General features: G+C 41.3%; 1 protein-coding gene across 2 annotated transcripts in view; it reads left to right on the top strand.

Moving 5' to 3' along the window:
- Nucleotides 1–24,475, top strand: part of KIAA0100 (KIAA0100 ortholog) — a 141,191-nt gene that overhangs the window by 64,791 nt on the left and 51,925 nt on the right. For both annotated transcript variants that reach the window (XM_040338514.1, XM_040338513.1), the window contains exons 17-22: nt 1,225–1,416; nt 5,666–5,868; nt 6,065–6,183; nt 11,126–11,346; nt 15,680–15,870; nt 16,087–16,186. In XM_040338514.1, the coding sequence (XP_040194448.1) occupies nt 1,225–1,416; nt 5,666–5,868; nt 6,065–6,183; nt 11,126–11,346; nt 15,680–15,870; nt 16,087–16,186 (1,026 nt within the window). The remainder of the gene's footprint in view (nt 1–1,224; nt 1,417–5,665; nt 5,869–6,064; nt 6,184–11,125; nt 11,347–15,679; nt 15,871–16,086; nt 16,187–24,475) is intronic.

The raw sequence follows: 24,475 nt of genomic DNA, 5'->3' as shown, positions 1-24,475 counted from the left end.
GCATTGCCAAAAAATTGACCACTGTATTCCACTATAAACAATGGACTTCTGCTAGGAATGAAGATCTGTTTCTTTCCCAGTGATAGTTCAGAGTATTGTCTGATACCAGGTTTGTGTTTTAGTATTGCCCTGGGCTCTGTGAGGAAACTCTGTTAGTAATACAGTGGAACCTCAGGTTGCGAGTAACACTGTTAACAAGGGTTTCGCAATACGAGCACTGTATTCTTAAAAATCCTAACTCGGTTTGCGAGTGTTGTCTCACAAAACTAGCCGGTTTCAGGCCAAAGCAGTGTGCAGTGCTGAGGTGGGGGGGGGGGGGGGCGCGCCGGAGCCGAACGGCACTGATCCCAGCCGATCGGCACCCTTCGGAAATGCACAGAAAGACAGAAATACTCTGTTCCCGAGCCTTTCCGAAGTTTGCCGAGGTTAGCCAAGCTTTCATCAGGCCTATCCGGCTGTTTGAGGATCTCTGGAGCACCCAGCCCCCCCCCCCCCGTCACCTCTGGTCGCATTCGGTTTTGTATGCCATTGAAGTCGATGCAAAACGAATTATTTTTGTTTACGTTGACTGCAATGGGGAAACTCGCTTTGATATGCGAGTACTTTGGATTACGAGCATTCTCCTGGAACGGATTATGCTCGTAATCCGAGGTTCCACTGTAGGTAGTTCTCCACGCTTGTTACTTGCCCAAAGTCCTTTTTTGTATTGGTTTGTTTTGCTGTACCTGTGCTTGTTTGGGTGATTTTCTTCACATTCCATTCCAGTGATAATGGTCCAAGAGCTGTTTAAAGCCTTATTCAAGGACGTGAAACACAGTTCTTAGTTGGGAGTTCAGCCACACTAACCAAGCTGCTAGCAGGCTTCGATGGTCTTCGACCCCCCCTAGGAGTTTTTTGAAGGTCTTCTTTCAGCTTGTCTAAAGTGACAGTCAGCACTCCCATTAAGATCTATGTTTAACTATCTTTTTTTTTCCTTTCTTGGGCTTTAACGAGGCCTGCCAAAGGCTTTACAAGTGTATTATGAAAGCTTGCTGTACACACTGCTAAAGTTAAGTGTACCTGATTAGTGACATCAGTTGTGAACTCGAAACTTGAACTAGAAATGTAGCCTTCTTTATTATTTTTGATACTTAATGATATGCAAGTTATTTAAAAGCCATTACCCACATGTCTTTTCTGCTTAAAATGGTCTGTGATCTAAAATTTTATATCTATGGGTTTTAGTGCGAATTCGGGACTATCCCCGATATCTCTTTGAAATCCGAGATTGGCATCTTTCGGGCAGACTACTTGGGGCTGAACAAAATGGACAAGCCAGTGCGCGGAGGAAACAAGTTGTTCAATTGGGAGCTCCCTGGGGGGATTCAGTTGTCGAGAGGAACATGCCACCCCTCAAATTCTTCTATGACTTTCACTGTGAGTATATGTTTCTATAACCTGGAATTTTTCACAGAAAATGATATTGTATTACAATTTCATGAATACAGCATTCATGGAATATGTTAATAATTACCAGTCAATGCCTTCACAGTTGACAGTGTTTACCAGTAATTGTACATCAAGTCCCAGGAATTTGAATAACCTGATTCCATTCTGTTTGAAAAAATGGGCCAACATCTCTCCCAAACATAACATCACTTAAAGCGAGTTCCACCCTGAAAAAAAATCTTTCTACAAAAAAAAAAAAAAAAAAAAAATAATAAAAAAAAAAATGTTTTACTCTAAGCGGAGGTTCACCCAAAAATCAACTTTCTGTCACTAGATCCAGCATACTGCTAACATCTGCAGTAATTTTTTATTTTTTTTTGTACATATCGTTTTAGCGGTCTTTCTTCTCCGGCTCCGAGCGGGGAATCCTGCGGGGAGTAGGCGTTCCTAAATCAAGCGCAGTTGATTGATGGGCTTGGATAGCGCGTCACGCCATCCGGAAATAGCCGACGTGACTCTCGGCTGCTTACGGCGCCTGGGCCTGCCGTGTAGAGCTGACTGCGCAGGCGCCGTAAATTGCAGAGAGTCACATCGGCTATTTTCGGAAGGCGTGACGCGCTATCCAAGCCCGTCAATCAACTGCGCTTGATTTAGGAACGCCTATACCCGGAAGGATACGCTGCTCGGTGCCGGAGAAGAAAGACCGCTAAAATGATAAGTACAAAAAAAAAATCCAGCATACTGCAGATGTCAGCAGTATGCTGGATCTAGTGACAGAAAGTAGATTTTTTGGGTGAACCCCTGCTTTAACCTAAATAGCTGTTGTTATGCGGAAGTGCCGAATCTGCCTCTTCATCCACCGCGGTGGATTCTCTTCCTCCTCCTACACTCTGTTTTTTCTTGTGAATAGGGCGCGCTGCATTCTGGGAACTGCGTGTATCCCAGAAAGCAACCGGCCCATTCACAAAGTGCTGCGCTGCTCGCACATGCGCACGGCTTCACTGCATGTTTCCCTTTACTATGGATGGCGGTGCCTGGAGCTGCCAGGATCGAGGATCGGCCTCGGCGGGGGGGGCGACATCGCTGGCGACTAGGATGGGTAAGTGTCCTTATTAAAAGTCAGCAGCTACAGTGTTAGTAGCTGCTGACTTTTAATATATATATATATATATATATATATATATATATATATATATATATATATATATATAAATCCTGAATCCTCCACTTCTTTTCTTTGCGCTGCTTTATGTTGAAGTCTGTGTTTTGTCCAGGCAGCACACTGGTGCGATATTAAAATTAATCCCTGCGCTAATGTCTATTCAGCAGCTATCATAAAATATAGGTAACAATATTAAAATAATGTATAAAGATATGCAGCGCTAGAAATACAAACATGAACTATGTAAATAAAAATCCACTATCCATTGAGTGTAAATAGTCCATGTTCTAAGAAATGCCATCACCCACAGCGTAAATATGACAAGCTGAGGTGAACTATGAAATCCTCCACCGCACACCAACACACCGGGCCTCTTACCGCAGTAAATGGACCACTAGGTTATAGGTGGTCAGATAAGCATGATACATCCACTATAGCACGATTCTGGTACCAGACAGCTGAATCTCATAGGGGCATAACATGGAGTGAATCCACAGGTTCATATGTAGGGTAAAAGAAGCAGCACCTCATAGTGCAGTGGTTCTCATCCTTTCTAGTCCTGTGACCCCTTGATAAAATTTCCCATGTTGTGGGGACCCCTAACAGTAAAATTTATTTTGTAGCGTCGGTTGTCAGCACCCGAGGCAAGACAAGTAATTTGTACCCCTAACCCACGTTCATTTAGTGCTCCCTGAGTCAATTCCACTTGTACAGTATTAACCACTTCCAGCCCAAGGACGTCATATGACGTCCTGGACTTTCAGTGGGGATATCTGAATGATGCCTGCAGCTACAGGCATCATTCAGATATCCATCTCTTCAACCGGCGAATCCCTGCATCATAAGAACGATCATAGCATTGGTTCCGCCACTTGATCGTTCTTATAGGCGGCGGGAGGGGACGCCCCCCCTCCCTCCGCCATCTGGTGCTTCTCCAGGCTCTCCCGTGCCATCGGAGACCCGGAGAAACGATCCGCCGGCGTCCGATGGAAACCATAGGGTAGACTGGTGACCCGATGGTCACCAGTCATCTCTATGATCGTCTGAGGCTCAGGCGCGATGTTATGACATCACGCACGGGTCCTGGAATGTAAACACAGCCGCAATCGCAGCTGAAAGCATTAGATCAGTGCATTTTTTTCACAATCTAATGCTTTCCAGCCTGGAGGAGAGATGTGGGGTCTTATTGACCCCGCATCTCTCCATAAAGAGTACCTGTCACAAACTATTCCTATTACAAGGGATGTTTACATTCCTTGTAATAGGAATAAAAGTGATCAAAAAAAAAAAAATGACAAAAAAAGTGTAAAAATAAAAAGTTGAGTAAAATAAAAAATAAAATAATAAAAACATTTTTTTAAACGCCCCTATCCCCGGTAGCTCGCGCTCAGAAGCGAACACACACACAAGTCCCGCCCACAAATGTAAACGCCGTTCAAACCACACATGTGAGGTATCGCCGCGTGCGTTAGAGCGCCAGCAACAATTCTAGCACTAGACCTCCTCTGTAACTCTAAATTTGTAACTTGTAAAAAAAAATTAAGCGACGCCTATGGAGATTCTTAAGTACTGATGTTTGGCGCCATTCCATGAGTGTGCGCAATTTTAAAGCGTGACATGTTAGGTATCTATTTACTCGGCGTAACTTCATCTTTCACATTATACAAAAAAATTGGGCTAACTTTACTGTTTTGTTATTTTTTAATTCACAAAACCGTTTTTTTCCCAAAAAAAAAAAAAAAATTATTGCGCAAATACTGTGCGAGATAAAAAGTTGCAATGGCCGGCATTTTATTCCCTAGGGTGTCTGCTAAAAAAACATATATAGTGTTTGGGGGTTCTGAGTAATTTTCGAACAAAAAAATTATGATTTATGGATGTAGGAAAGAAGTGCCAAAATAGGCCCGGTATGGAAGTGGTTAAAACCCCTTATGGTACATTTTGGGACGTACAACTCTTTTTCATTGTTCTCCTTTCTTTCCCTTTTATCTCTCTCTATCCTAATTTCTTATTTTTCTCTTATTCTTTCTCTCCCTTTTTCTTTGTTCCTCCCCCTCTTTTTCTCTTCCTTCCGTGTATGTGGTATCAGTTGTATTAGTGGCAATGCTGGCTGGGAATTGGGATGAGTAGCAGTGCTGGCAGGGAGTTGGGATGAGTGGTAGTGCTGGTGGGGGGAATGGGATGAGTGGCAGTGCTGGTAGGGGGAATGGGATGAGTGGCAGTGCTGGTAGGGGGAATGGGATGAGTGGCAGTGCTGGTAGGGGGAATGGGATGAGTGGCAGTGCTGTGGGGAGTTCTGATCAGCCAACTTAGGTGCTCTTGATCAAGGTCATCTAGTGTTCTGAGAACTGTAGTGAGGACTTTTAATAGCAACTCTAATCACAGGTAGTGTTACTCACTGTGTCTCTGGCTTCACTGTATCGCCTGCTCTGTGGTGTCTTGCAGCAGTGACACCTATACTAAAATCAGAAGATAGGGTCTCCTCCAGCCCCTCCCACTTCACATTCCTCACCAGTCAGCTGACCTCTAGTCTCTGCCCCCCACCCATGCCAGGAATAGAATGCGAAGAGGCTGCATGATCATTTTACCGCTGTGAATAATCACAGCGGGAGCGTGCCGCCGCCGGTGGCATGTGATCCAGACCCGGAAATGTCGGATAGGTACGCGATCTGGCACAGAGCTGCCGCAGTAAATGTACAGTGGGCTGTCCGCAAGTGGTTATACGGACATTTTTATAATTCATTCTGAATGTTCACCGAGGCTCGGTTCATTCTGCCATGACATGGGGTGCTACTTGTGGGACCCCCAAGTCACATGACCTGTCAAATTCAATGTTTCCCTATGAGAGGAATCTTAACTGATACTACACAAGTCGCTCTGACTTTAGAAAGGGTTCCTGCACTACTTTGGTCTGACTTGGGTGCGATTTCAGCCCTTGTACAGGCTCCTAAATAGCATTCAAGTCGGAAGGAAGTCACAGGGCCAAGTCCAAAATGTATTTTTATTAAAATCATTTCTGTATGAGGGATCAAAGTGTTCTCGTGACTCATTTATACCCTGCTGTGCTTCCTACAGCTGACATACAGTTATACACAATTGTGTGGGGACCATGCTGGGACCCGGCCTGGACCTTGGTGGGCCAGTATGTGGACCTTCTGACCAAAGCTTCTGTGGATCCCAGCATCCCATTACCATGGTGGGACAAGAGCAGGTTGCTTCTTCATGGGCACTTCAGCATGGACATTGAACAGGCTAATCTTCATCAACTGGCCACTGAGGTAAATAGTGCTGCTAATTCCCTGCTATGAGGTTCTTTTTTTTTATTTCTGTAATTAAAAGCCTAAATTAGCCAATCTTTATTACAAAGTATTTAAAAGCCCATTAAAATGATGTATAGACAATAGATATTTTGGAACATAGAAACATGAGGTTATAATAGTGAAAGGTCACGGTTGTGATAATCTGTTATTGTAGGATCCGTATAACACAACAGAGAATATGCACTGGGAGTGGAATCGACTCAAGTTTGCTTGGAATCCAGGACAGTTTATCTTCAAAGGAGATCTGGATGTCAATGTACGAACGGCATCTAAGTGAGTGGGGGACAACTGATTACTTGTTTTTCTATGCCAACTCTAATTAATAAAATGTGGGTGTCAATACATGACACAACTGAAACAAGAACGTACTTGGCTAATGCACTTATGGCCCATACACAGGATCTGAATATCGTCCAAAAACTGTCGTCCGAGGAAGAATCGTCGGATCGTTGGTACAGAGCTTTTGAGAGCCGATCATGACAATTCATCCGATTTTTATTAGATCGGACAAGCACGAAAATGTTCCTTTCGTACGAATTTTGTTTAGTCAGTATAGTTGTCGTCCGAAAATACAAATACATTAAAACACATAAAAAATAAAATAGAAAAAGTGCAGCGCAAAACTCAAATATATAAATGATACTGGTATACTCAAACACCAATACCATAAGTGTGAATATAAATATGCAGAAAAAAAAAAAAAAAAAAAAAAAAAATATATATATATATATATATATATAAAAAATTAAATACAATTCAAACAAACAGTCCAAAAGTCCATAAGTGTCAGAAGATGAGTGAATTAAACGAAAATAAATCTCCACCACGTGACAATCCACCAAAATTTTGAAGTGATCCCTCCACCGTTGTAGATGGCTACTCTCACCTTCATATATGGACCACTGAGTTAACAGATGGTCAATAAAGCAAATCAAATAGGCAGGTCATGAACAGGAACCAGGCTGATGTATTAGATCCTCATAAGACAACCAAACCGCAAAGGACAGGTGCATGTAAAGAGATAATCACATACTAAGTGCTCACTGTTGCAATGTGTGGATTTATTCTTTAAAAGAAGCAAAAGTCAGGCTACTCACATTTGGCCAGACAAAAAACGGCATGAAGTAACAATCTTTAGGAATGAACAGCAGATGAGCGACGTGATGTTTCAGGCTCCTAAACCACCGGACGCGTTACGTTATATCAACTTCCTCAGCGGGGCGGGGAGGAAGTTGATATAACGTAACGCGTCCGGTGGTTTAGGAGCCTGAAACATCACGTCGCTCATCTGCTGTTCATTCCTAAAGATTGTTACTTCATGCCGTTTTTTGTCTGGCCAAATGTGAGTAGCCTGACTTTTGCTTCTTTTAAAGAATAAATCCACACATTGCAACAGTGAGCACTTAGTATGTGATTATCTCTTTACATGCACCTGTCCTTTGCGGTTTGGTTGTCTTATGAGGATCTAATACATCAGCCTGGTTCCTGTTCATGACCTGCCTATTTGATTTGCTTTATTGACCATCTGTTAACTCAGTGGTCCATATATGAAGGTGAGAGTAGCCATCTACAACGGTGGAGGGATCACTTCAAAATTTTGGTGGATTGTCACGTGGTGGAGATTTATTTTCGTTTAATTCACTCATCTTCTGACACTTATGGACTTTTGGACTGTTTGTTTGAATTGTATTTAATTTTTTATATATATATATATATATATATTTTTTTTTTTTTTTTTTTTTTTTTTTTTTCTGCATATTTATATTCACACTTATGGTATTGGTGTTTGAGTATACCAGTATCATTTATATATTTGAGTTTTGCGCTGCACTTTTTCTATTTTATTTTTTACTTGCTTAGGATTTTTGCGAATTTCCCTTAGTGTTCAGCTGGCATTACCAGTGATCTGAACCCTGGGGGTCTGTATCACATAAATACACTTTTAATATCATAATTTTTTGATCTATATATTTGCGCTGATTGCACCTTGTTTTTTATACATTAAAACACATGACATTTCCAAATTTTTAATTTTTTTTTGTCATATGAGAATTTTTGAGACTTTAGCAACCTATTTAATTTCTACATGCAACTATTAAGCGAAAAAAGTCGGACAATCTGTCATCCAATTTTCGGATTGTGTGTATGGGCCATTAGTTTAAGCAAAGTAAAGTGTGTGTGAATTGGTTTCTCTTATTTTTCTCCCTTTATATCTCTTAAATTGGACCTAAAGTGTTAAAGTTGCTCTGGATGACATATCATACAGTGGGTATAGAAAAGAATCACCCCCCCCCCCCTTTTAAAATAATTATATATTGTTGCTTTGCGGCCTGAAATGAAGACAGCCCCCCCCCCCCCTTTTTTTTATCTAGCTGTATTTACTAGTGCAACTTATAACATCCAAGTGAAAGATCTAAAACCAACATTTATAATTTATTTCTTTATTTATAAATATGCTTATTGGGAGCGCAGTCATTACCCGAAGGCCTCGATGCGCTCAATATGCCAGAAAAAAATAAAATAAAATCAATCTCTCAGTTGGGAAATGATCACCCACTTGTGTCAGTATTTTGCTGAACCACCTTTTACTTTAATTACAGCCTTTAGACCAGGGGTCTCCAAACATTCTAAACAAAGGGCCGGTTTAGTGTCCTTCAGACCCTTGGAGGGCTGGACTTTGGCCAGTGGGGGTGGAAATTTTCGTGGCATCAGTGTAACTAAACATCTGGTATTAGGGGGAGGAATAATGCCCTATTAGTGGTGTCAGTGGGAGAAATGGTGCTCCACTGTCGGTGTCAGATGGCAGAATAGTGTCTCGTATCAGTGGGAGGGATAGTGCCCCAAGGGCCTGATAAGGGCAAGCAAAGGGCCGCAGTTTGGAGACCACTGCTTTAGACTGTTGGGATATGTCTCTACTAACTTTACACATCTAGACTTTTTACATTTGCCCACTCTTCTTTGCAGAACTGATTATGTTCAGTTATATTCGATGGTGCCCATTTGTGGACTGCAGTTTTAAGACATTACACAGAATTTCAGTCAGGTTTAAATCTGGGCTCTGACTAGGCTATGCAAGGACCTTCACCCTTTTCTCCTTTAACCACTGTGTGATCATTTTTGCTGTGTGCTTTGTGTCATTGTCATGTTGGAAGGTAAACCTTCTTCCCATTGACAACTTTCTGGCAGAGGGCAGCAGATTTTCCTCAAGAATTTGATTGTATTTTTTGGCCCATCCATTTTTTTCCTTCTGTTCTAAGAAGTGCTCCCGTCCTTGCTGCAGAGAAACTCCCCCATAATGGGATATTACCACCTCCATGTTTTACTGTAGGAATGGTGTTATCTATGTGGTGAGCAGTATTGTTTTTTTGCCAGAAATATTGTTTGGTGTTGAGGCCAAATAATATTTTTGTCTCATCTGTCGGAACTTTTTTTTCCATCTGGCCTCAAAATCTTCAAGGTGCGTTTTTAAGGTGGTCAGATGAGACTACAATTGAATTTTTTCCCCACAGGGGCACATGGTGATGTACCAGTAAATTTAAAGAACATTGAGAGGTGTGTGTGTATATGTGTGTGTGTGTGTGTGTGTGTGTATATATATATATATATATATATATATATACACACACACAGTGCCTTGCAAAAGTATTCGGCCCCCTTGAACTTTGCAACCTTTTGCCACATTTCAGGCTTCAAACATAAAGATATAAAACTGTAATTTTTTATTTGAAGAATCAACAACAAGTGGGACACAATCATGAAGTGGAACGAAATTTATTGGATATTTCAAACTTTTTTAACAAATAAAAAACGGAAAAATTGGGCGTGCAAAATTATTCAGCTCCCTTAAGTTAATAATTTGTAGCGCCACCTTTTGCTGCGATTACAGCTGTAAGCCGCTTGGGGTATGTCTCTATCAGTTTTGCACATCGAGAGACTGACATTTTTGCCCATTCCTCCTTGCCAAACAGCTCGCGCTCAGTGAGGTTGGATGGAGAGCGTTTGTGAACAGCAGTTTTCAGTTCTTTCCACAGATTCTCGATTGGATTTAGGTCTGGACTTTGACTTGGCCATTCTAACACCTGGATATGTTTGTGAACCATTCCATTGTAGATTTTGCTTTATCTTTTGGATCATTGTCTTGTTGGAAGACAAATCTCCGTCCCAGTCTCAGGTCTTTTGCAGACTCCATCAGGTTTTTTTCCAGAATGGTCCTGTATTTGGCTCCATCCATCTTCCCATCAATTTTAACCATCTTCCCTGTCCCTGCTGAAGAAAAGCAGGCCCAAACCATGATGCTGCCACCACCATGTTTGACAGTGGGGATGGTGTGTTCAGGGTGATGAGCTGTGTTGCTTTTACGCCAAACATAACGTGTTGCCAAAAAGTTAGATTTTGGTTTCATCTGACCAGAGCACCTTCTTCCACATGTTTGGTGTGTCTACCAGGTGGCTTGTGGCAAACTTTAAACAACACTATATTTATGGATATCTTTAATAAATGGCTTTCTTCTTGCCACTCTTCCATAAAGGCCAGATTTGTGCAGTATACGACTGATTGTTGTCCTATGGACAGAGTCTCCCACCTCAGCTGTAGATCTCTGCAGTTCATCCAGAGTGATCATGGGCCTCTTGGCTGCATCTCTGATCAGTCTTCTCCTTGTATGAGCTGAAAGTTTAGAGGGACGGCCAGGTCTTTCGTAGATTTGCAGTGGTCTGGTACTCCTTCCATTTCAATATTATCGCTTGCACAGTGCTCCTTGGGATGTTTAAAGCTTGGGAAATCTTTTTGTATCCAAATCTGGCTTTAAACTTCTCCACAACAGTATCTTGGACCTGCCTGGTGTGTTCCTTGTTCTTCATGATGCTCTCTGGGCTTTAAACGGACCTCTGAGACTATCACAGTGCATGTGCATTTATACGGAGACTTGATTACACACAGGTGGATTCTATTTATCTTCATTAGTCATTTAGGTCAACATTGGTTCATTCAGAGATCCTCACTGAACTTCTGGAGAGAGTTTGCTGCACTGAAAGTAAGGGGGCTGAATAATTTTGCACGCCCAAAATGTATATGTGTATTTATAAAAATAATATTCGGACCGCGTGATTTCATATCTGCCTTTTTAATTGTATATGTTCTGTATATATGAAAATAAGAATGCTTTACAATATAATTGGCCAAGTTCTGTTTTTAATGTGTACTGAATCCCCTGCAGGTATGATGACTGCTGCTTCCTTCACCTGCCTGACCTGTTTATGATCTTTGACCTGCAGTGGTTGTGCCATGGGAACCCCCATGATCATCATAATGTAGCATTTCGCTCCCCTGACTATGTTGCAGAGTTCTCTTCCATCCAGCCTCATGACTCTTTCCGTGCCTTCCGCTCTGAGAACCTCAACCTTTCCATTAAGATGGACCTGTCTCCGTTACATAATGGTGGGTAATATGCGCTGTTGCTTTACTATTAATAATTTACTGCTGTGGGGGATCTGTCAGGATGTCTTAATAATTAGCCAGTGATTTTTTTTTTCTATCAACCCATAACTGAGGCATAGTAAACTGTGTTCTGTTCTGTACTATGTCTCCGTTTGTGGATGAATGGGAAGCTCGGTACATAGCTATTCCTGCTCATTCATTGAGGCTCAGATGAGGCTGAAGAGAAAAGGGACTGAAGAATCTGTCCTCAGTCCCTTTCTCTGTCTCAAAAGTGAGACATCAGGGGTCTGTTTAGACTACTGATATTTCACCAAAGCCCCCCAACAGAGTACTAAAAAATATGTAATAAATAATTTCCAAAAATTGTATAAAATGGTAAAAAAAAAAACAATAAAAAAATAAAACAACAAAAATAAAATACTGCTGACGTAAGTGGCAGAACTACCAGGGTCGCAAAGGTTGCACATGTGACTGGGCTCTGGGGTTCCGCCACCATGAGGGGACCCCAAGACGGCAGGAATGTGGCCCACTGCAGGACTGTAATAAAGGGTCCCACGATGGGAGCCCTCATATTCTCTTGCACCGAGGCCCTGAAGGATCCAGTGACACCTCTGATTATGAGGCTGCCGAGTATTGTACTGCTGCCTGAGGGAAGGGGTCCTCCATGGCCCCAAAACATCACACATTATATGATGGCGAATAAATGTTCAATGGTCGTTTTGTTACAACAGTGTGCTGGTGATACTTATAATTTTAGCGCAAATAATATGTTACACACACTGTGTTTTTCTGCATCTGGACTTTCCTCTCAGTATGACATCTGTCTGCATCACAGGAAATGATACATTTGCGCAGTGAGCCATGGCGCAGACATTGCCAAGTGGTAAGCAGTAAAATAACTTGGAGTAAAATAATTACAGCTGCACTTGGAAGTAGTGCAAAGTGCATAATGCTTCAGAGTGACATGACTAGGCCTTATACACTGATTTTCCAAAATTAAAGCATTACTTGGCTCAAAAATAAAAATGTAATATATCCTAGCCTATCAATAATTGGATACGGTGGCTACAATCGTTTTTTGTTTTTTTTGTTTTTCAATCTTTTATTTATTATTTTGCTCATTATTTATTGGTGCTCAGCCTGTAAGATATCTCCCGTATTAGGGTGGCTACATTCACTTCTTCACTGTATCCACTAACCACCAATGGACAGCAGGATTGCCAACCAGTGGAGTAGATGGAGTTGTAAATTTAGGTTGACTTTACAAAAGTTACTAACAATTTAAAACCTAACTCCAGCTAACGCTTATTAAACAGTTACAGCAAAATCTTTTTCCTCTTGGGATAAAGGTTTTACATAAATGAATAAAGCTGACCATTGTAAGCACCCTAGAAACAAGATCCAAGTATGCGAGATGGGCAGGTGATTGCTAGGTCTGCTCCCTCCATTCATAGTTCACATTTGGTTCAAAGAAGCTGTTGTACAGAACAGTTGGATGGAAAGGACAGGCATATTGTAGCTTTCTTGATGAGAGCCTGTGACAGCCTGTTAGTTCTATTAACCCCACAGCACTGGAAGGATTACCGTTGCCGGGTTGGAGGGTTCGGGGCCTAGACAGGAGGATTTCTACTAACTGAAGAACATATCGTACTTAAAGTGATTGTAAAGTCTTGTGTTTTTTTTTTATCATTAAAGATAATTAACATGTTGCACTTCCCTCCTCTTTGCAGTGGATTTGCACAGAGCTGGCCAGATCCTCCTCATCAGGGTCTCTCTTTGGCTCTCCTGGCCCTTCCCTCCTTTAGGGTACCCCCACAGCAAACCGCTTACTCTGGGGGCACCCAAGCTGAGTTGCAGCTCCCTATTTCCATTCAGACATGGAGCTGTGGCCCGGCCCACCCCCTTTCTGTTCTTATTTGCTGGCTGCCTTTGACAGAAGCGGCAGCCAATGGCGCCACGCTGCTGTCTGTCAATGAGGAGGGGAGTCCCAGACGGCTGCGACACTCCTACAACATCACTGGAGCTTTTTGAAATCGTCTTTTTCCTCTTAGGATAAAGGTTTTACATAAATTAATAAAGCTGACCATTGTAAGCACCCCAGAAACAGGATCTAAGTATGGAAGATGGGCAGATGATAGGTCTGCCCCCTTCCATTCATAGTTTACATTTGGTTCATAGAAGCTGTAGGACATAACTGCTGGATGGAAATGGCAGGCGTATTGTAGCTTTCTTGATAAGGGCCTGTGAGAGCCCGTTGGTTCTATTAACCCCACAGCATTCTCTTTGGCTGACTGACTTTGACAGCAGCGAGAGCCAATGGCGCTGCACTGCTGTCTCAGCCAATAAGGAGGAGAGTCCCGGATGGCTGAGACATTCCTACAACATCCTAAAACAAACTTCTGACTTTACAATCACTTTAATTGTAAGGAAGTTTGTGCAAATGTTTTGTTTTTTATTTTAGCTACACTTAGTGGTTGTAAATCCCCTTTTCATGATATCTGACCTAAGCACATATATCTGTAATGTTTACTTATCTCTCTCCAAAGCTCTAAGTGCTGTGTCTTTCTGTTGCTCCGTTCTTCTATCAGCAGAGTCCCTTCTGACAAGCTTTCCAACACACGAGATAACAGCAGCTGAAAATTTGTGTCTGGGAGGGAGCTTTGGGGTAGATAAGCAGAGAGCTTGTCTATTCAGACTACAGCTCTGCATGTTTATTCATTCCTCTACCTATGTGGAGGGGGGCGGGGTGCTTTTGCTCCAATCAGCTCGCACACAGTGTATGCCCAGACTCCACACCCACTCTTATGTACTCCCGGAAGAGTAAACAAGATTGGTAAAACGATCTGCACTTTCTAAAGAATGTAGAAAGGGAAAGACTGCAGATATACAAGTAAAACTTAAGCACAGAGTTTTGGTTCATCTCCGTGTATCATCTAAGGCTGTTCACATCACTGGGTATAGGAGAAGGGTCTACAAGCACTTTAAATTTTAAAATATATATGAACCCTCTCCTTGCAAAACAACCCATTCAGTTTCTAATAAAAATCAAAGGCAAAACATTTGTGATAATAAGTGATCGAATACCCTCTGTTCTCAGCTGCATTAGAGCTGGGGAAGGAGAAGCAGCAGTACACTGATCAGCGAATGGCTGTGCAGGAAGAGGAATGGTAGCACAAGCCTGATCATTGGATTAGCTCCCAGCACTGCCAGAAAACTGACCACGCTGTGCTCTCCTGCCTAGTGTGGACAGTTTTTAATAGGAAAGCAGAAGTAACCTATAATATATAACTATTGCATCTATGTATTCATTGTATTTGTATGTCCCTGTAATTAGCTAATATGTATGACCAAGAGTGTATTGGGCTTAAGGCTATAATGCTAGTTCTAAATACTCACACCGTTGATAGGTATACACATTATATTTATTTTTTTCAAAGTAGGAATATCACATTCTAACAACAGATATCAGATACAGTCTATATCAACAATAATAATAATGAATAATGAAAGATACTTAACACTTCTCTCGGTAAACCTCACTGACTGTGCTCAGTTGTAAAAGAGAAGCTAGGCCTCGGCCACATGTCTTAGGCCCAAACTGGCCACCAGGCTTCCATGAGGCCTTCAGAGAGATCCATGTGGCCTCAGCATAGGTCTTCAATGGAACAGAGAGGGAGCTCATTTACAGACGTCCTGTTTTTAAAGGACCTCATCCATACATCATTCAAACACCCTCCCATTGTCCGCCCATCTGTCGTTCGACCAATCATTGCACTTCCATGATTCACAACCTTGTTCCCGATTGTCCTGCCATACCTAGCCTCTGGGGGCGATATTGCCCATATAATCTCCAATAGATGGCTGGTCTTTTGATCATTGTAATTATGTTGACAATATCACTTCCCTTTTGACTGTGGAGGGGCTAATCAAAGAAGTTCTTAGACATTGCAGAGTTGGGTCTAACAGATTACATTCTTGAGGGGGGGCATCCTGTCCCCCCAGGACACTGCAAGCCTCGGCTTATTTGACTTTTGGGACTGGAAACACAATATGTTCAAAACTCAGAAATTATATTCCTTGCAACACTTTTTCGTGCACATACGTGGTACAGCAGGCACATATCATGAATATAAAAAGTTGGGTTTACATATTTAATTTTGGTGATTGGGTGCAAAAGGCCTTTTTGTTTTACAGTACTTTAACATAACAATGCTACTGTTCTGTGCAAAGTATGTGTAATCTGATCGTTTAAAAAACATTTGTTGATCATGCTGCAATATGCCCAAAGAATATAAGGTGCGTTTAAAACAATATATTTTTTTACTTTGTCTAGAAGTGTGCCAGCCTCGCATTTTGTTATACAGCAGCACCTTACGTTGGATGCAGAATTTTTGGGCAACATGGAGCAGCGTGACCCGCCCCATCTGCCGAGGAAAGCTGTTTAATAACCTGAAACCGGGAAAGAAGAAGCTGGGACAGCACTACAAGCAACTCTCCTACACTGCCTTGTTTCCAATGCTACAGGTAGGAGAACCCAACACACTATCTAAGAAAGATTTCAGAATGTTCACACAATAAATTGTGTGAACATTCTCTTCAGTTATCCAATCATAGGAAAGGTAAATTACTATTTCATCTGCACATAATTAGATGGTTGCAGTGAACATTCTGAAAAACTAATTTATTTAATAAAGGGGGGCTGTATAATAATTTACACCGCTATGTTTTCTTCTTCTCCAGGTCCACTACTGGGCCTCCTTTGCCCAGCAGAGAGGGATCCAGGTGGAGTGTAGTCAAGGCGAAATCTTCACTCGTGGAGTGCAGAGACTCATCCCACAAGGTAAAATTTATTGGAAAGTGACTTATTACTTTTACTACATATTAGGATATTGTAGATAGGCTTGTATAGGAATACGCACATGAACATAGAATGGCACCCTGCATGTACAAACAAGTATACACTGGGAATGCATGCACCAATTTAGACATGTTGTGCATTCGTCCTTGGTATAAAAGAAAATGGTGCTATTTTGTATGTATGGGCTACCAGCAAGCACAGCGGTCACATTTTTACTTTAGTATCCGTATGACAGGTATATAGAAGTTTCTTTCTGCATTGATGGTGTTACACTGGACATGGGTCACCAGGAAATGCCAACTCAACTGTTATAGAAAATATATACCACCCATACCCTCACTGGCCACTTTATTGGTTACACCTTGCTAGTATTGGGTTGGACCCCCTTTTACCTTCAGAACTGCCTTCATTCTTCGTGACAAAGATTCAACAAGGTGTTGAAAACCTTCCTCAGAGATTTTGGTCCATATTGACATGATGGCATCTCGCAGTTGCTGTAGATTTGTCAAGTGCACATCCATGATGCAAATCTTCCAACACACCCCAAAGGTGCCCTATTGGATTGAGATCTGGTGACTGTGGAGGCCATTGGACTGCAGTGACCTCATTGTCATGTTCAAGAAACCAGTGGTGAGAGGATTTGAGATTTGCGATATGGTGCATTATCCTGCTGGAAGGAGCCATCAGAAGATGGGTACACTATAGTCATAAAGGGGTGGTCAGCAAAAATACTCAGGTAGGCCGTCGCATTTAAACAATGCTCAATTGGTACTAAGTGGCCCAAAGTGTGCCAAGACCATTTCCCCCTCACCATTACACCACCAGCAGCCTGAACCGTTGATAGAAGGCAGGATGGATCCATGCTTTCATGTTTACACAAAATTCTGACCCTACCATCTGAATGTCGCAGCTGAAATCAAGACTCCTCAGACCAGGCAACGTTTTTTCAATCTTCTATTGTTCAACTTTGGTGAACCTGTATGAATTGTAGCCTCAGTTTCCTCTTCTTAGCTGACAGGAGAGGCACTCGGTTGGTGTGGTCTTTTGCTACTGTAGCCCATCTGCCTCTAGGTTCAATGTGATGGGCATTTAGAGATGGTATTCTGCATACCTTGGTTGTAACGAGTAGGCATTTTCCTCCACACAACTACCGCTCACTGGATATTTTCTTTTTTTCGGTCCATTCTCTGTAAAACCCTAAAGATGGTTGTGCGTGAAAATCCCAGTACATCAGCAATTTTTTAAATACTCAAACCAGCCCATCTGGCACCAACAACATGTCACATTCAAAGTCACTTAAATCTTACTTATTCCGATGCTCTGTTTGAACTTCATTAAGTTGTCTTCACCACATCTAGATGCCTTATGCATTGAGTTGCTGCTGTGTGATTGACTGATTAGCCATTTTTTTTTACCAAGCAATTGGACAGGTGTAACTTAATAAAGTGGCCAGTGAGTGTACATTGCACCGAAACATTGCAAGGCCAGTGATGTCGTTTAAGCCGTGGTTCACACTGGTGCGATTTGACATGTCAAGTCTGCGGCATTTGCCGGCAATGGCACCGTCCTAATCGGTGCGACGCTGCACCAATTTCAAAAAGTAGTTTCTGTACTACTTTTTGCGATTTTGGCCCGCGATTTACATTGACATTTATGCAGAGACTGCACAGATGTCTCTGTAATTGCGGCTGAAATCCGGACTGACAAGCGGGAGTGAAATCATGCGAGTTTTGCTGAACATTCACGGCTTCATTTCCTGGGCTAAAAGTTACACAGAAGTAATTTTCCTGTCCTCTTGACTGGGTAAATGAGGGTTAAAACTTATTAATTACTCATAATGCTTGCATGTATTACTATATTGAGAATACTGCACATGCAAGAGGAAATGTCTACTACTTTATCTTGCATGTGGTGGTTTCATCTGTAACCCATTGGGTGTAATTATACACAATAGCTGTGATGAATTTTATTGCACAAACACACCATAGACAATGGTGACCAGTGTCATGTACTATATAGTGACTGCCAGACTCTGTACTGTTGTGTATGCACCCAGAATCTTCCATATGCAGGAATGGTAATGTTTGCACCATATGAAGGAGATTATTGTCATGCGTTATATTTATTGCCATAAATTAATGTTGCCTTATAGGAGGTAATGTGTCCGTTTTCCTATTAATTCCTATACCTGGTTAAAGGTCTAATTATGTTACTGAAAGTAGTAAAGGCAAAGCTTTTTTTTTTTTTTTTCTTCTTGCTGTTGATAGATTGGAGGAGGATTAGTTCCTTATGGCTGTCTGTGTCTCCACTAGAGGGATGCACCCCTCTATTTTTCTGGGTAACAAAGATCAAAAGGTGAGGGTGAATAATGCAACACAGAGACCTTTATCTAAAGCAGGGGTCTCAAACTCAAATTACCTGAGGGCCACAAGACAAGTTTTCATATGCCATGGGGGGCCGCATGCAAACTTTCAAACTTCAAAAACAACAGTACTGGTGTCATCGAACACATTATTACCACCAGCACTGGTGTCAGCGAGCGCATTATTACCACCAGCACTGGTGTAAGTCAGGGTTTGACAAATTTGCTTGGAATTTAGGAGCCAGCTAAAAAAGTTAGGAGCCAGAAAACGCACCCCGTCCCGACGAGCTTGCGCGCAGAAGCGAACACATACGTGAGCAGCTCCCGCATATGTAAACGGTGTTCAAACCACACATGTGAGGTATCGCCACGATTGGTAGAGTGAGAGCAATAATTTTAGCTCCTCTGTAACTTAAAACATGCAATTTGTAGATTTTTTTAAACGTCGCCTATGAAGATTTTAAAGGGTAAAAAAGTTTGTCGGCATTCCACAAGCGGACACAATTTTGAAGCGTGACATGTTGGGTATGAATTTACTCGGCGTAACATTATCTTTCATAATATTAAAAAAAAATGGGGATAACTTTACTGTTGTCTTATTTTTTTAATTAAAAAAAGTGTAATTTTTTCCCAAAAAAGTGCGCTTGTAAGACCGCTGCGCAAATACGGCGTAACAGAAAGTATTGCAATGATCGCTATTTTATTCTCTAGGGTGTTAGGATAAAAAATATATATAATGTTTGGGGGTTCTAATTAGAGGGAAGAAGATGGCAGTGAAAATAGTGTCAAATTACATTAGAATTGCTGTTTAACTTGTAATGCTTAACTTGTAATACCAACGGCCACCACCAGATGGCGCCAGCTCACATCTGGTGGTAATAACTTGTAATACCAAAGGCTCACCACCAGATGGCACCAGCTCAAAAAAAAAAAAAAATTTTTTTTTTTTTTTTTTGCTCCCCTCACTTCCACCCTGCCTGAGGGCCATTTATAACTGGTCCTCGGGCCGCAAATGGCCCGCGGGCCGGTACTTTGAGACCACGGATCTAAAGCCTGGTACATATGGGCCGAATATTGGCTGGTATAGGCCAGTTTAACAGAAACTGGCCGACATTTAGACCGTGTACACCAGCCTGTCCAACAGAAGTTGGCTGAACAGGCATTCCGGAAAACAAGCATCCGATCGCATCCAATCAACGCTGGCAGCCAGTGACTGTGAGCGCTGACCGGTGTGTTCTGGCAGGGTAGGGGCAGTCCTCCTGTGAAAACACAGTAGCTCAGCGGGGAGATCGCTGTACTAATATCGGATACTGAGGGCCTTCGTTTTTTTTTTTTTTTTTTTGGCACACTGGGTGGAATGTAAAAAAACAAAAAAACGGATAGGGCCAGATCCACGTAGCGCGGCGCTTTCTTACGTCCGGCGTAGCGTATCTCAGGTACACTACGCCGCCGTAACTTACAGCGTATTTCCTGTATCCACAAAGAATTTGCGCCATAAGTTACGGCAGCGTAGTGTAAATGTGTCGGCGTAAGGGCGCGCAATTCAAATCACTAAGTTGTGGACGTGTTTTATGTTAATACGTCTTGACCCGACGTAAATTATGTTTTTTTTAACGGGGCGCATGCGCCGTCCGTGGGGGTATCCCAGTGCGCATGCTCCAAATTAACGCGCAACAAGCCAATGCTTTCGACGTGGACGTAATTCTACGCAAAGCCCTATTCGCAAACGACGTAAAATTTTCAAAATTCGACGCGGGAACGACGTCCATACTTAACATTGAGTACGCCTCATGTAGCAGGGGTAACTTTACGCCTGAAAAAGCCTTACGGAAACTACGTAAAAAAATGCGCCGGCCGGACGTGCGTTTGTGGATTGGCGTATCTAGCTAATTTGCATACTCGATGCGAAAATCGACGGAAGCGCCACCTAGCGGCCAGCGTAAATATGCACCTTAGATCCGACGGCGTACTAAGACGTACGCCAGTCGGATCTAGCCCAGCTTCAGGCGTATCTTGTTTTGTGGATACAAAACAAAGATGCGCCGGAGCAACCTAGAAGTTACGCGGCGTATCAATAGATACACCGTCGTAACTTCTTCGTGGATCTGGAACATAGTGTGTACTAGGCTTAAGAAGAGAATTCTCTTCAATTAAGGCCCCTTTCACACCTATACGACTTGTCCCACGATTTGTGATAGCAAAGTAGCATGACAAGTCATTTTCCAATGACAACCATTCATATTAGTACGACTTCAAAGTAGTCCCTGCACTACTTTGGTCCGATTTTGATGCCACTTACACAGGCATTCCCTGAAATTGTGGCCGTGAATTGTGTGTCTCTGGGACAGTAAAAGAGAAAAAGGAAGAGAAGTCTGCCCACCAGGACACAGACAGCAAACAAAAAAAAAACCTGACGGTTTATAATCCTACTCTACTCTATCCAAAGCCTAAAAAAAAAAAAAAAAAAGTTTTGACTGGACATACACTTTAATGTTATGTCCCAGTTTTACAAGATCATACAAGTCTGCACTCAGCTAAAGACATTGTTATTTTTGCTGCTTTTTCCAATGAAGAAGGTCATTACAAAGAATCCATTATTATATTTATTATAATTTTGAAGAAAATGTGCAGTTATGTCAAAAAGTAATTACAGTGCAAGCCATGGAAATTTTTACTTTTTTTAACATATCTGAGCAGGAGAACATTAGATCTTGATTCAAATCCTGCCTAAAGATAAAGGTGATGTATTTAAGAAAATGGCATATTTTTTATTCATTTTCATTATCAAAATTCACAAAAATGCTGATATGGAAAAATAAGTACACATCTACATTTATCACCACTTCTTCAAGTCCATCAAATTTTGAGTCTGGGGTAATAGATTAGGTGCCAATTATTAGAACCTCCTTAGGGAGTAGGCAGGTGGAACTTTAATTTTGTTATTATGTGTTTTGTCATCATACATGAAAGAAGGAAAACTTTGGAACTTTAAAGGTGTCAAATAAGTAAATAACTAGATTTTGTAGAGAAATATAACAATTTTGTTAACATTAAAATTCCAAAAAATTCCTTGTTATACTATTAGATTCATATGCAAATACAGACACTACCGCTCTACATGTTTCACTTTGAATGAGCTTCTTCAGGAGACTTTGAAGTGCTGCATAGAGTGAATGCTGAGAGAATACAACAAAAGAACAACAAGGGAATAGTTTATATAACGTTTTGAAACAAAAAATAATAAATATATTTGTAATAATCATAGGTGTTACAAAGGTACGCATTTCATTTAAGTATTTAAACTTTTCCTTGATTCATTTTTGGTCCATTTATATACCAATTCCTTGGCAAGTTCACTCTGTGTCTCATTTTGCGAAACCCTCAAACCTATCTAAAGCCCTGTACACCCGATCGGATATCTGATGGAATCTAATACGATGGATTTTTTCGTCGGATATCCGATGAAGCTGACTTTCATCAGTCTTGTCTACACACCATGGGTCAAAAATCCGACCGTGTGCAAACGCGGTGACGTAAAACACTACGACGTGCTGAGAGAAATGAAGTTCAACGCTTCCAAGCATGCGTCGACTTGTTTCTGAGCATGCATGGATTTTTGACCGATGGACTTCCACACAGACGATCGTTTTTTTATCCATAGGAAAAATCTAAAACATGTTCTATTTTTTTTTCACAGATGGAAAACAAACCGATGGGGCCCACACACGATCGGTTTATCCGATGAAATAGGTCCGTTTTCATCGGACAAACCGATCGTGTGTACAGGGCTTAATACTACTTTAAAATAATGAAATGTGTAACTTTGTAACACCAATGATTATTACAAATACCGTATATTTATTATTTTTTGTTTCAAAACTTTATATAACTATTCCCTTGTTGTTTTGTTGTATTCTGTCAGCATTCACTCTATACAGAACTTTAAATTGTCCTGAAGAAGCTCATTCGAAGTGAAAGCTGTAGAGCGGTAGTGTCTGTATTTGCATATGAATTGATCTAACAGTACAACAAGGAATTTTTATGAATTTTAATGTTACTAAAATTGTTGTTTTTCTACAAAATCTAGTTATTTACTTATTTGACACCTTTAAAGTCCCAAAGTTTTCATTCTTTCATGTATTCTTCATAAAATTGGGATGTGGTGTCCATTCTGATCTCGTCGCCCTTCTCTCTTTAATAAATGTTTTGTCTCGTCATGCCAAGCTCAACTAAGGCACTCAAGAAAAATGTGGATGCCTATGTCTCTGGCATGGGAATTAAAAGACCGCCAAATGAGTGAAAATCAATCTATAGGTAGTGTAGCATTCAAATGCCTTTTAATCAAATCTGTTCAGAACTGGCCAGGCTACCACACCTGAGAGCTGATTGTATGTTGCTAAAAGAAGTGTTCAAGAACCCCAAAATGTAATTGTGGGATGTTGAAGTAACTCTTGCAACAGCAGTGGTCTAAGTGTATATGCATCTACAATCAGAAGGAGATTGTAACATATTCAAACTGCGTGAAAGGTATGTTGCCTAAAATTTGCTGTCCAAAAAGATTAGTTTACCATTGACTATATGTAGGCAAAGTCCAGGCCTTCTAGAGCAATGTGCTGCAGGCTTAATAATCAAAGGAAGATTTGTTTGGTCACAGTAACAGTAGACATGTTACCTGTAAACTGAACAGTATTTGAGAAGAACTTCATACCAACTGTGAATAGTAGTGGACATGTTCTTGTTTGGGGTTGCTTTTGCCGCTTCACCAAAGAATGTCTCAAAAAGAAGAAATGGAGAGTTATGAACTGCCCTAACCAAAGCTCTGATTTGATTTCAATGTCAGAGATTGGCAAACAGTTCTACAAAATGTCTACAAGATATAACTTATGGAGCGCAAGGCCAGTTTTTGATGTCAAGTATGTATTTACTTTTTCTACAGTACACTATTACAGGCATTGATATTTTTGATGAGTAAATTATTCAAAAGGCAAATATTTGTGTTCTTAGTCATGTATATCACCTTTATCTGTAAACCCTGTTTGAATAAAGATCTAATGTTAACCAGGCCAAATATGTTGAAAAAGTCAACAATTTTTATAGGGTGTACTCTATTTTTCAAATGACTGTATATCACATTGTTACTTTATATGCAGTTACTGATTAGATGCTGCTTATAGATTACATCTGGTGGTTAAAATGTCTTGTTAAATGTACAATGCAAAACAAAATTCCCCTTCACCAAGTAAGGGAGATGTCTCCTTTCTCTTTCTAAGACCCCTTTCACACTGGAGCGGTATGCTAGCAGGACGGGGAAAAAAAGTCCTGCTAGCTGCATCTTAGGAGCGGTGTGTATACCGCTCCTGCCCATTGAAGTCAATGGGACAGCGCGGCTATACCGCTGGCAATGCGCCTCTGCAGAGGCGCATTGCGGGCGGTTTTAACCATTTCTCGGCCACTAGCCGGGTTTAACCCGCCCCGCTAGCGTCCGAATATCCATGCGAAATTAGTGGTAAAGCCACTGCCCCAGTGTGAAAGGTGCCTAACAGTATACGCAGACAACAGAGATCCGTAGGAATTCGTCTGTCAGTCTTTTGACTTTAGTAAACTGAAATCTGATTGGCTACTTTTTGTTACGCAAATGTCTTCAGTTTGCAGTGTTTATTGAGTATGGTCAAGTGTCTGACCTAGTTTCAACCAATAATCGATCTGGTTTAGACACATGGTAATAGGAAGTAACAGTTGATTACATTTCCTGTCACATTTGATGTTTTCATATGGAATACAGTATTAATTTGTGTGACTGTTTCTCTTTTCACTGGTTCTGACAAATGTGGACGTCAATTTCAAACTAAAATGTATGTATTGATTTGTTCTCGATGTTTGTGCGTTATTTCACGTCCTAGATTTCATTA

The sequence above is a fragment of the Rana temporaria genome, chromosome 2, assembly GCF_905171775.1.
Source record: "Rana temporaria chromosome 2, aRanTem1.1, whole genome shotgun sequence".
Lineage (NCBI taxonomy): Eukaryota > Metazoa > Chordata > Amphibia > Anura > Ranidae > Rana > Rana temporaria.
This window is presented reverse-complemented; position numbering and strand designations above follow the sequence as displayed.